The sequence below is a fragment of the Molothrus ater genome, chromosome 3 (genome assembly GCF_012460135.2).
Source record: "Molothrus ater isolate BHLD 08-10-18 breed brown headed cowbird chromosome 3, BPBGC_Mater_1.1, whole genome shotgun sequence".
Lineage (NCBI taxonomy): Eukaryota > Metazoa > Chordata > Aves > Passeriformes > Icteridae > Molothrus > Molothrus ater.
In genome coordinates this window covers 8,412,718-8,426,229 of record NC_050480.2, presented here as the reverse complement: position 1 = coordinate 8,426,229, position 13,512 = coordinate 8,412,718, and the positions used below count along the sequence as shown (strand labels likewise).

General features: G+C 39.2%; 1 protein-coding gene across 4 annotated transcripts in view; it reads left to right on the top strand.

Moving 5' to 3' along the window:
- Positions 1 to 13,512, top strand: part of MACROD2 (mono-ADP ribosylhydrolase 2) — an 851,816-nt gene that overhangs the window by 559,227 nt on the left and 279,077 nt on the right. For all 4 annotated transcript variants that reach the window (XM_036379362.2, XM_054514164.1, XM_036379361.2 and 1 more), the window contains exon 7: positions 12,380 to 12,410. In XM_036379362.2, coding sequence (XP_036235255.1) covers positions 12,380 to 12,410 — 31 coding nt within the window. The remainder of the gene's footprint in view (positions 1 to 12,379; positions 12,411 to 13,512) is intronic.

Sequence of the window (13,512 nt, the reverse complement as noted above, 5' to 3'; positions counted from 1 at the left end):
CAGTTAACAAAAAAATATAAGATATAGAAGAAACAGAGTTTTGTCAAATGTTTTAGATATTATTATTACATTGTTGTATTCAATATGCTTATGAAAGGTGAGCATAGAACACATCTTCTTTTGTCATAAACATAAGGCAATATAATTTATGTTTTGGATTCAGAGAGCTTTTCATTGCGCAGTGGTGAAGTGTTTCCTAAAGCCTCCTACAGCAGCACATTGGGAACAAACAAAGGAGGCCAGAGGGAGAGTCCTTCACAAGGGAAGTGGGAAGCCTCGCTGCCTGGTGGCTGCAGCAAATCCAGCAAGGATCAGGAGGGTCTGTATTCCCTTGTATGATTAGCACTGGCTAGTGTGATACGCATTTCTTGTTTGTGCTACAGAAAAGCAAGAGCAATATCATGCAATAAACTCCCCCACTGGCTTTGCAACTTTACATACAAAGGTAGCCTTTGCTCAAAAGGACATCTGCAGAAGCAAATGGGATGGAAGACTTGCTCTCCAAAACCCTGTCTTGGTCAGGGCAGAGGAGGCTTGCAGTCATTTGCTATTTTGGCAATTGCTGTCCTGATGCAATTCTAAAATCACAGAGATTTTAGCTTACAACAACCCCCTAAAACTGCGCCTCTTGCCTGTTTGTTCATAATTTTCTCTATAGTTATGCAGCAAGTTTGCTGAGGAGTATGTGAAGGGCCGTGCTGGGTCAGCCCAAGTGCAAAGTGTCTTAGTGCCCTGCCTTGGCTTTGGCCAAAAGCTGATGCTCAGTGGGGAGTGAAGGGATGGGGTAAGCATTTAATGGCAGTTGTCAGAACACTTCCCTAGCCCTGGTTTTTCATCACTTAGGGACTTTTTGATCCACAGCTTTTATCTCCCATGCTTCAAATTGCTCATTGGCTTTTTTCTTAGGTGAATTCATATTATTGATTTTCAACTCCCCTAAGCTTTTCTCATTTCTGTGGCATCCACTGTTTTATGTGAAGAAGAATCTCCTTTTATTCATTTTTAATTTGCAACACATTGGTTTCATCTGATATCCCCTATTTTTTTTTTTTTTTTGTTCACCTGGAGGTTTGAGTTGAGGGAACCTCAGTTGTTGTAACTACAAGGTGTCTGTGACTACATTGCTCTTGTAACATAATGTCACTGTGTGCAGTGTTACAACAGTTTTGTTGTATTGGCTCTTTCGTTGTAGAGCTTTGCTGATATAAAGGGGGAAATGCTTTAGATGAAGAGATTTTGTTTGTAGTGCATTTTCATTTTAACTTCAGCTGTTTGTTTTTTTAATATAGAATTAGTCTTGATAATCTGTTAAGTTTAATGCAGTGTTACTTAGTGCTGTATTGCAAATGATTTAGCATCGTAATTCAGCTCTGCAATGTGATTATTATTTAGATATATGTCTGTTTTCACAACTAGGTAATTCTGACTATAATAATAATTTTTAGATATTACTTGATTCTTGAACTGTTGTTTAATAATGTCAACTTTTAGGGAAATAAACACTGTGTCTCCATCTACTGGATACACAAAGGGACCTACGCATTTTGCCCATATCTAATCTCCTCTTTGCTAGCAAATGTGGGAAGAATTTAGGAAACATGAGTGGGAGGTCTGTCAGGTGTGGGCAGTGGATAAATGGGTCCCAGTCAGTAGGATTTGAGGGGAGGAAGGACAGAAAGGGATGGAGAGATTTGTGCACTTTCCAAGGTACAATGTGCAAAAAGGTCAGAGAAAATGTGGCAATGCCTGTAGGAACAACAATCAAATCCCTTAACTAGTTGAAGAAACATTTAAAGGACTGTGGAAACAGATGGTGCATGAGTTAAAACTGTACAGGAGCAACTTACCTTCTGCAGTAATTTCAGCAAGACAGTTATTTCTGTGGTTGTTACTCTCTCATTCAATCACAACATGCAATTACTATAGCAAACCTTCTGTCATATTGCACACGTTTTCACACTTGTCAGAGGAAAAGTCATAAGATTAAACAATATGGTTTAAAGTACTGTTTAGTTATGAATTTCATAACTGTATTTTAATGCAAGACAGAAGCTTTCTATTGGAGTAGACCTTAAAAGTAGAAGAACCGGGGAAACAGACTGTGGAAGAATAACAAGTAGTGTTGGCCATACAAATCCCAAGAGCACAAATGGAAATTTATGCATGTTAATGCCTTCAAATCAGTCTGAAAAGAAGCAATTAGAGCCCTGAAAACTGAAATCAATGGGTGCTTGGAGAAAAGACAGCAAAAAGAACGGGGGCTTTAGTACTCTACCAACATTTCCCCCTTTGCTTTTATACAGTCTTCACCATGGCACACGGTACGGAACCTTTCAGTTAATTCTTAATTCTCTTCAAGGTATTTGAAAACAAGAAACTGTAAAGCCATCTAGCCATGCTAAACCTTTACTATCCTCAGGTAAAAGTTCCTAATTTCCTTCATTTTCCTCCCTGCTTTGGGATGTTTTGGTATTGGCTGGTTTTTTGTTGGTTTTTCCCCTTTTCTGTGTGCTATATTTGTTATCCAGAGCTGGTATCTTTTGATATACACATAGCTGTAGAGATATATATATAAATATATATATATATATATAATCTGCTTTTGTCTCTCACGCTAAATAGTTTACATGAATGATAAATATCAGTAATGCAAGTGGTTATTCCTTACAATGTTTCTTGAATAATAATGTGTCTCTGATTTAGACCTTTTCATGTCTGTCTTTACTTAAAAAAAAAAAAAGGAAAGCAACAGCACAGAGATTTCAATATGCCTTTTTTTTTTCTTATTCTTCTTTTTAATGAAAAAGGCATCTGGGGGTAACTCAAGCAGAAAATAAAAGGAAATCAAAGTGATAGCTATATTTTTGTGTTTCATTTTGATTGCACTGTGCAGTTTTCTTCATTTGGGAAATATGTATTTAAAAAGAGAGGAAAATCTTTATGCCTGTTATTGACTTCTGCTGTTTTTGCCATTTTAAAAATATACATACCAGTTATTTCCATACAGAATGTTTGAAAGCAGGAAGAATTTGACAAGTCATTATGTTACTTGAATTCAATAAAAAAACCTGTCTAGATCATTATATTAAACAGGAGGACATAGAAAATTAAAGTCACAGTTCCATTTTAAATTGTTAACCTTGTATTTTTTGCAGCAACAGCTCTCAAGAGAAGGAATATATGTCTGTAAGAGAATGAAAGCTGAAGGAATTAAGAGAAAATAGACATATTTTTTAAGATTTTGGGGTTGTTTTTTTTCTACTTTTCCCATATGTGTGACGGCCTTTTTTGCATTGACATTGAAGTTTTATTGCGACAAATCTCGACACATTTACTGATGCCAAGGAAAGTGTTATGCAGATTCATTCAACTTGGTAAGAAACACTGTTGGGGTTACTCAGAATGAGGAAATGTGCCAGAACCTGCAAACCTGGATTGGCCTCTCTTCAGGACTCCTCATTTTCTGAGTGCCCTGTTGAAGACATTGCCACTGATTTTTCCAGAACCTTCTTTCAGGCAGCAAGTGTGTTGTTTTCTGTTTTCTGAACCAAACCCAGTGTGCCAGAAATGAGGTATCCAGAGTTGCTGACCTGTTTTTGGTGTAATACTGGTGCAGTTTAACTTGCTTGTTTGTGTCATTCAACAGCAGTTTGAAAGAGGAAAAACCAGTGGTAATAGGATTTGGATTGCAGTTGAAGCTGAGGGTTTCTTGCTGCCTGCAATGGCTCTGAATCAAGGCGCAGATGGTGGCGAGATTCCTGTAGCTGCTGCTTTCCTTGCACAGGCATTCCAGCAATGCTGAGAGCAAGGCAAAGCCTCAGGAAAAATGGTAAAGTGGATCTGAGAGCAGATGTGCCCCAGCTGCAAGGGAAGTGATAATGGAAGCAGTGAATTTGGAGCAGGGCGGATGGCGGCAATCTGTGATCGGGGAGGAGCGTGCAGAAGGATGGAAAGGAAAAAATGATAGCATGGGGGTGACAGCAGACAATAAATAGAGAGGGTAAAAACAGTGCACTGGGGGGACTCTCAATGGTCGTAGAAATGCCTGTAGGGATTGTGCCTGGGGACAGGAGAATGTAAGCTAAAAATATGAATAACCTCCTTGGTCTTTAAAAAGAGTCTCAAGTTGTCTTTACTGTGATTTATGTCACCAGACCTCCTCCACAGAATTGCAGTCACATAATCCACAACTGCTGTTATTTATTCTGGATAAAGAAGGCAGTTTTGACTGTGATCTCCCTTGACATTTTCCAAGGTCTGTGCCTGTCTCATACCTTTCATCATCGTGTACTTCTTCAAGGCATCTCTCCTACCTCTCTCAAAAAGAAACATGCATTGCAGTGGCTCACCCTGGACCAGAGTGACACAGACGTTACAGGTTAGGGGAGATCAATTGCACAGCCCTGCTCCTCTTCACCTGGGAGGATCTTTGATGTGTTGACAAGGTTGGAATCCAAATATGGCATTAACCCACTGTATTGCTGTGGTTGAGGTGGCAGGAATGATATAAAATAGCATCTCACTCAACAAGGTATTCTCCCTTTTTCATTTTACAGTCTGTGTCAATGGCAGTTGAAACTATTGGACCTGCATTAAAATTACATATTACTTTATATAAGTGGAAGCTATAAATATCGCAAATAGTAAAAAACTAAAATTGCACTGAGGTTCAGAAGCTGGTATGTCTAAAACCTTCAAAATTAAGGACATTTAGTGGAAAGCCTCAATATCCATCTCCCCTTAATTTAGCTCATTATTCTTGTTTGTCAGAGTATGATCTCACTACTATGTTAATATCATTTAATAACTTTTTCTTGCAAGGTTGGCTCAGATTTGAATCAAACCACAGTAGAGTTGCAGTGGTATTTCCTTGAGTATGTTGGTTTAAATGAAGCAGTAAGAACAGGCTAACCTAGTCTTAAGGTTGAAGTAATTGTCACTGTTGTCAGTAAATACTTTTGTTGCTGAGTATCTCCTTTCTAAAGCTTTTATATCAATATATAGTCTTGTGGGTTCTTATTCCTTTTTCTTTTCATTCGAAAATATTATAAATGTAAAGCTACTATTGATCTGTAGCTGTGGCACAAATTGATTTGAATGAGGGACCTAGACACTAAAATTGAGCTCACTAAGGAATTGCTAGCAGGTAATGATGTGGATGCTGCAAAGGCTGATGCTGCATTATGTGTGTTCTCTCCTACCAACCCCTGTGGGCTTGGGCCAGGCTTGCAGTGCCTGTGTCTTCTGAGCACCCTGTATGGCTCAGCCCTGGCATTTCCTGGGATAGCAATCTCCCTGGGCTACCTGGAGCCTGCCCTGAGTCTAGCACATTTGATTCTCACAGCTGTGCTCCTGGACATGAAATCAATGCACAAAACTGAGGGTTCTGTGTAATTCTTAATTGACTCTTTGGAGAAACAGAGGGGATTTGCTGAACTTGGAAGTCCCTGCTTGTCTCATGAAGCTGGAGAAATCTGGCTCAACGTTTTTCATTAAAAGTAATTTTAAATTGAATCAATGGAATAATATTCCTGTGGTGAGGACTCAGGAGAGAGAGAGAGAGTGTTCCTGAATCTTTCTGGTGAGTGCATATGATTTCCTGTTCTGAGGGAAGGATCTGTTTCTCCTAAATTTAGCTTGGGAATCCAGCTTTGCTCTGTAGTCAACCGTTTCCCATGAGAGCCATTTATTTCACCTAAACCAGGTCAAATTACCTTCTTTATTAACTGTAGAGAAAACCTCAGGCCAGAAGTCCAGCCTGGGATTGGGAAGCAGAGATGAAACTGGATCCCAGCTTTCCTCTTAGCAATACACACATAGGATGAGGTCTGTGGATACTACAGGATCTTGTGAGTAGAAATATGTCAGTGGGAAAGAGATGCCCAAAGCCTGCTGTGCAGGTGCCCTGTCAGGCTGAAAAAATGGAATCCCTTCTTACAACAGGTGTTTTTAAATTAATATGATTAAACAGTATTATTAGTCTATGGAAAATAGTCCATAACCTTCATTAAAAAAAAAAAAAAAAGTGATAAGAGCTGTATCTGCATAGTTCTTGTGAAGGAATTTGCATCTTCAAGCTCTTCTCCTCAAAGTGACGCTGAGCACTGAGAGTTCGGGGACTCTAGAGGAAAACCTAGAAACTGCTCCGTGCTCTGTAGCACCATGAGGCTGATGTAATATGGGGCTCCTAGTTGAGTGTTCCTTTCTGTTCTTGAAAAAGGAAGAATGATTTTTAATTTCTTGCTCTTCAGCATGAAGGAAACTCATAACTGTTCTCTGCTGGGGCTGAAAGCACATCACAGATGTGGTTCAAAATCAGTTTGTCATTCATTTCAAGCCTGCTTTGGCACAGGATGGTATAGAAAGAAAAAAAATACATAAATCTGTTCTAAATTTGCATTTGGTATTTTATTCTTTCCTTATCATCTGCATTTTTGCTGCTTTAATTGGTATTTCAACTGCAATGGCTTCTAAACATCCTAGGCAAATGCTGTCTTATGAGCCCAATTATTTCTGTCTTATTTTTTTCCTGTGCAAAAGGTGGACTGAAAACTGGCTGAGTTGCTGGGATTTACAGGGTGGTGATCTGTGGCACAAGGCCCAGCTGGAGCCAGTCACCAATCCTGTACCCCAGGGGCTGACTGTGGGGCCAGTGCAATTAAAGATCTTCATTAGTGACTCAGATGATGGGCAGCAAAGCACCCAGGGGAGTGAGCAGAGAGCTGGGAGGGCCCGTGTTTAAACACAGGAATTGACTGGCTGACTCTCTGGTTGGTCAAACAGCACAAGAGGTTGCCCACAGACATTGTAGGGTCTCCATCTGTGGAGATATTCCAGCCTTTACTGGTCCTGGGTGACCAGCTTTAGGTGGCCCTGCTTTGAGCAGTCTGGTTTCATGTCTCAGTGTTTCTAAATATGATGATTTTTAAAATATGTGCCAAACTGGTAATTTGTAGTTCCTCCATAAGCTTTTCACTTTAACTACAAATATTCAAATAGTTTAGGGAAAAAAAAACAGGCAAACCTCACCCCACAACTTAGTTTGTATGTGGAGAAATCAGGTTCTTTGACTCAATTTCAGTCCAGACCTTTATCCCAGCAGTTAATTGAGCTATTACTTTTAATTACTGAAAGATTCTAAATTTGAAAAATTTTAAAAACAAATTTAGTGAGATTCCTCAAGTAGTGAACCATCTTAATTTAATTCCATATTACAATGCTCTGCTGTCTCGTGTAGGTCATTGTAGCATCTGGTTTCAATGTCTTCAAAAGTCCATCTTAAATTCATGTAAAGTTAGAATACACGGATGCGAAAAAGAATTTGTAATTCTTAGTAATCATTCCTCGATATTTTTTCACCACACTCATTGTTGAATGAATGTCATTTGGTTGCAGTTTTTTATTACTTCAGTAAAAAAAAAAAAGAATTGGCATTCATTGTGAGAACTGAGACACATAATTTACAATAAGCATATTGTCACACAGCAAACAGGTCATCAGAGGATGATCCTCCCCTGCAACCACCTGATCTGTTTAGTTTGGTAAACAGGAAATGTTAAAGATTCTCTTTTTTGCCATTTCAGCCTCTTAAGTGGCCTCTCTCAGTAGCTGCTGTCTTGTGTAAACAAACAAACTTAAAGAAGACCTCAACCTTTGTGGTAAACACTTGCCTAAAGCAGTGGGAGCAGCGTGGAGGGGAAACCTGTGGAGGTCCTCTGGAACCCTGACAGATGTTTGTTTTCTGGGCTGTGTTGAATTTCCCTATGCACTTGCTGCAAGTTGTTCTAACTGAATAGTGCTCCTTCAGTCAGCTGTCAGTAGCTTTGTGACAGGTTCACCACACACTGCTTTGCCACACAGCTGATGGATTTTTAACTTAAATTTGATTATTGCTGCATATCATTTTCTAAACTTGTTGTTCTTTGGAAGAGTCTTAAACCACAATACAGAAAGGATATTTCATGTTGGGTCTGAATCCAAGCTTCAGCTGTAGTTGCCTGACCAGCATTTTGTTAGCTGTCAGCAGCCTTTGAGAACCTGGTATGTAAACTTTTAGGCTTTGAAATAGCTGAATGTTTATGTTTCTACCCAAAAAAAATCTCTCCAACGTTTTTGGCACTTGGGTGCCCAGTGTTTGACTCTGGTGAAGAGAACCTTCCAGTGTGTGAATGAGGGAGCTCATACAAATGCCTAAAGGCTTGCATGTGACATGCTATGTTCAAGACATTGGTTATTTTTGAGGTGATAATTGCTTTTTTTATTCTTTAAAGACATAACCAACATGCTAGTATTGTCTGTAATGAAAACTGAGCTTAAATATTAGCATATTCATTTATTCCTTTTTTTTCTCTTCACTTTCAGGATAGGGAATTATGTTGAAATTCTCTATTTATGAATAGAGAATTTTCTTTGAATGATAGTTGCTTTCAAAATCTGTTGTTTGTTAAATTATGGTTCAGAACTATGACTAAAAGATAAATAATTTCAGGACAGAGGCTGGAAAATAGCATAAGATTTTAATTTATTTTTCTTCCAGATAGTAGGATTTTTAAAAGGCAAAAGGATAGTATTATAGTTAGTAGTTTATAAAATCATTTGTTTTATAAGTTTGATCTAGTAACAGCAGCAAAACTTGACTTGAGTGTTTGATGTTACTGATCTTAAATATGTGTATAGGTACCTTGTGAATAGTTTGTGCAGCAAAAGATGTACAATAGTCCCTGAAGTTTATAGTTTTATTGTGGATTTTTGAAGTTCAGTGTTTTCATAGAGCATGTCTTTTTGGAAAGCATCTAAGGTGCACAAGCTTTTTAGGAGTTTAAGCTGGTGAAGAGGAGTATCACGCACTGCAAGGTGCATGAAGGAATGGCTCTCAAACAGGGGCATTAATCCTCTTCATAAGAAGATGCAGTGAAATCAGAGAAGGGTTTGTGTTTGATGTTATTTTTGTCTGCTGTGTTACGTTGCTGGAAGAAAAGTGCTTACCTTGCATATGGCTTGGTTGTGGCAGAAGTGACACTGGGAGACCAGTTGAGAATGCTGAGCACTTAATTTGAAGAAAGTTCTTGCTCTGTGTAAGCAATTAGGAGCAGTGCCTGCAGTAGGAGGCATCTGGTCATGTAGACTTAGTAATTGTATTCATCTAATGTATAACCATTAATGCACTGCAGCTCAGTGTGAACTAGAACCCCTTGATGTAGAATAAGCCCTTAAGTATTTAAATACCCAGGTGCTTCTTACTGAAATGTCTCAGAGTCCAGCCTGGCCTCCTCATGGTGACTGTTGTAAATGTTCCTCATAAAGCTGCATTACATTTTATCCTAATTAGCACTGCTGCTGCAGCCTTGGTAAAGACACATTGGATTAAAAAGAACCAGAGGCTGAGAGCCCACACCTCTCACCTACAGGAATTAAATCAATTTCAGCCTTACAATATTCACAGACCTGATTTAATTTGGCCTCTTTCTCTGGATGATTGCAAAAGCACAGTAGTAGTAGGAAGCTCCTGCCTTTGTTACTTATGTTTAACTTCAGAGTTGTGTCTGCTTTGAGTGCTATCAGGGTAGCATTTCTTATTAGTCCCCAAATAAAGCAAATATGCTATTTTGGTAGCAAATAAATTAAAAGTTCATAAATAAATAGTGGTTACCAGCAACAAATTAAGATGATAAATGTTTTTATTGTGAAAATAGGAATGAATGTTACCTACTGTGAAATGGATTTTTTTTAAATTGAAATCAGATACATAATTAAGTTGTTATTAATTAGGCACAGAAAAGGTTAGAAACCCTAACATCTTTTGTCCATAAGCCAAATATTGTAGTATGTTGATATCCATGCTGTGAATTCCCCATTACTGCTCTGCCAGTAATTTCAACCTGGCATCTAGACTAAATTGTCTCCCTAGGAGCCAAGAGGAAACAGGGCTGATATGTGATCTCAGGCATGGGTCCTTCTTGAATGAATTAAAGCACTGTCACATTTTATGAAACTACATCTGCTGGTTATGTGCCGTGATCATCTCTGAATGAGGGAGAGGGCAGAGCTCATCTGAGTTATGGCACAGACCCATGTTCCTAAGGAACTTGATGGGATTTGATACAGTCTTGTAACTCCATTCCAGATCTGTTTCAGCTGCATGACAGAAACTGAAAGCAAGGTAATGATTATGCCTACACAAGAGTTTTTAAAGTGTTCAGAAACACACAGAACACACAAATTGCCAGCCAGCGCTTGCTGAGCAGCCTCAGAACACGTTACTCTGTGAATGGAGATGAGCAAGTTTGACAAGTGGCTGCCATGCAGAGCTGGAAATGCAGTTCTCATCATCTCTCTCTGAGCAGAGATGAGAAGGAAGCTTGTTCCCCTGGAGCCCTCGGGTGCTTGGCTCTAGCACCCCAACACCCAGCTGTGGTGCCAGATGTTGGCACTGTGTGCTGAGCCTGCCCCACAGTGCAGCAGCCAGTCTTGTAGACCCCTTCAAGGTCCCTGTCATGGCTGTAAGGAAGGTTCATGTAAGGGTTGGGCTCTGTGATCTTAGAGGTCTTTTAGAACCTTAAGGATCTGTGCTCTTGCTCAGAGCCCTGTCCGCCCTTTGCTTTGCAGCAGGGAGGAACCTGCAGTGACCTGGGGGGAGCTGCTGCTCTTTGCTGCCAGGGGGATGCAGAACCATTTCGCCCAAGGTCCCCCAGGTGGGTGGGTGGGTGGCTTTGTCACACATGTGGAATCTGAAGTTAGCAGTGGAGATGTGTCCCAGAGGCACCATGTGCGGTGTTGCCCAAGGAGCCACGGGATTGATGGAGTGAGTTTTGGAGGTGCTGCAGGACTCTTTCCCCTTACCTGGTTGTGTGGCCAGTAGGAGAAGGAACCATGAATACTCTGGTATTCCTTTTCTGAGGCAAATAAGCATCTAAGTCCCATGCTGTTACTCAAATTCTGCAAAGAATAGAAAACAAAACACTTGTTTGGAGCAATTATCTCTTAACATGTGGAAACTGCAATAGAGGTGAATTTTGAGATCTTTTTCTAAACTGAACAAAATCGTCCTTTATGCTTCTCTCTGATTGTTGAAGTATCTGTTGCCACTTCAGCCTGAATTCTGTAGCCATGTGATGGTTGTTTTTTCTTTTTTCTACTCTATTCTTCATTTCTTTAAAGAGCTGATTCTTGTGATTTATTGGGTACAAACTACAAAGCTAAGTACTTTTCAGGATGTAAGTTGTAGTGGCTATGAGAAGGAATGAGACTATAATTCTCCTCCACTTTATTTTAGTTAAGTATTTTCAGAGGGGAGGGGAGGATGTATTCTTTCCATTAGACCTCTCCTTTCTTAATCACCATTCCCTAATTAATTCCCTGGTTAAATATAAAGCAAGCATTAGCTTTGAATAATGTTTTCCTGTGTGATTAAGTAAAGAAGAAATTCTTTCTTTTGTATGATGACTCATTGCTGGGGGATCTGGAGGGAGCCTCAGGGTGGATATTTGAGACTTTGGTCCCAGGTGCTCTCATACCTTTGAGCTGTGCCTGCTGTCAGTCCAGAGGTGGGAGGCAAAGGCGATATCACGTATCAGCTGAACACCAAGAAAATTGCCTCTCTCCTGAAACATCAGCTTTGTTTTTTTCCTGGTGGAAAACTGACTCTGGCTCATAGAAATGCAAATCTCAAGACAACACATACAGCTAGCAGGAATGCAAATTATTGTTCTTCCTGGCACAGTGTCTGTAATATTTCTTGTTGTGTGATGTATATTCTTCGGTGTCCAAGCTGCCCCAAAAATGTACTCTTTCTTTTCATCAGCATCTTCCAGTTCCTCCCCCTGTACCAGTTTGCAAACCTTTGGCTTGTAGCAGTACAGCTGTGTTGGGTCACACCATAAACCACATCCAAAAGAACAGAGGTCAAGAACTGAATCAAAAAAGGAGATTATAGTGAATGAGGGCATGGCAAAGAGGCATAACATAGTCTAAGCTGGCCAAGCTTATTTTACTGATGAAGAAACATTGTCTAACTCTAACCAGATGATATGACTTGGTTTTTTGCTACTGTAGTAGCTTATGGTGTTCATTTTTAGCTCATAGCATCAAATTTTAGCTCAAAAGGCAGTTTTAAGAATGAGTCTGTGTTCAAATGTTGCTTGTAGCTCAAGATGTGAAAAAGAATGCAGTTTTATTAATGTGGCAGCAAGGAAAACATATGGAATATGTTTCATATAATGACATGAGAATGCCTGTGATTTGACTGCTGTATCCATGAATGCTGTAACATATAATCTCTGGGTGTTAAAAAACAGGCGTTTAAAAACACTCTTGGTTTTGATAAAAAGTATGGTAAACAGATATCCCACTGATCTTTTTTTTCCTTTCATATGTTTTACAGGCCTTTCCCTGTATTTCAACTGGAATTTATGGTAAGAAACACCTTTGATGTCACTTATTCTTACTCATTTTTCCCTATTATTGGCATTTCAAACAGTGATATTTCCTATCAGATGTCTCATTAGTCATTTTATCTCACCAATATATTTATACTGTGTTAAGTAACAGAGACCCAAAGCCTTTGGCTGTGACTGGATGCTGGTGTGCTGGGAAGTGGGATACTGTTGTGCACAGCCCTTAGCATAACCCTTAGAGCCTGTGAGCCAAGACCTGCAACTGTGATTTCCCTTCTGCAGTAACTCTTAAACACACTGCTGTTATTTCAGCAAGGGAAAAATAGGGGTCTGGCAAAATTTTCCATCCAGAGGGAAAGAAAGAAAGATGCCATGATGTCCAAGACTGGCCAAAAAAAAATAAAAAATGCCAAGCCAGCTTGCTAGAGTTACAGGAAGTTGTGTTAGTTCCCTTGAGTTTTGCTTCCACCGTTTTAGTTTATTAATTTACATGCAAATTTACATGGCCTGAAGGAACTGGAAGGAAATGGTTATTGTAAGTCTCTTGCTTTGTTGTAATCAAGGTAATCCATCTCTAGCAGTTAACTGGCTTTTGGTTGGCATTATGAAAGAAGTGAGCATGATGTTTGAAGGAGGAAAAAAACAAGTCGTTCAATATTTAGAGAAAAAAATTGAGGAATTTGAGAAAATATGCAAACTACAAAGGGGATTTTTTTTCCCTTAAACAATAACCTATGCTGATTTTTTTTTCCAATTTATATCCAATAAATGATTGTAGGTTTGATTATTTATACAATTTAAAGTTTTTAAAGTAAGGATGTTTTAAAGAAACATGAGGATGCTCCATGTCTTGAACTGTTGAAGGCCAGGTGGGATGGAACTTTAGGCAACTTGGTCTAGTGGAAGGTGTCCCAAGGGGAATTGGAACCAGATGATCTTTAAGGTCCCTTCCAACCCAAACTATCAATGAGTTTATGCTAAACAGCAGTAATTTTTTTAAAAAGCCATTATCATGTAACAATGTAGCATGACATAAATCATAACATATAGTAATTGCTAGATAAGGTAATGTGAGCATTGACTAATTAGATAATTCAGATTCAGGAGGGGAGAAATGAAA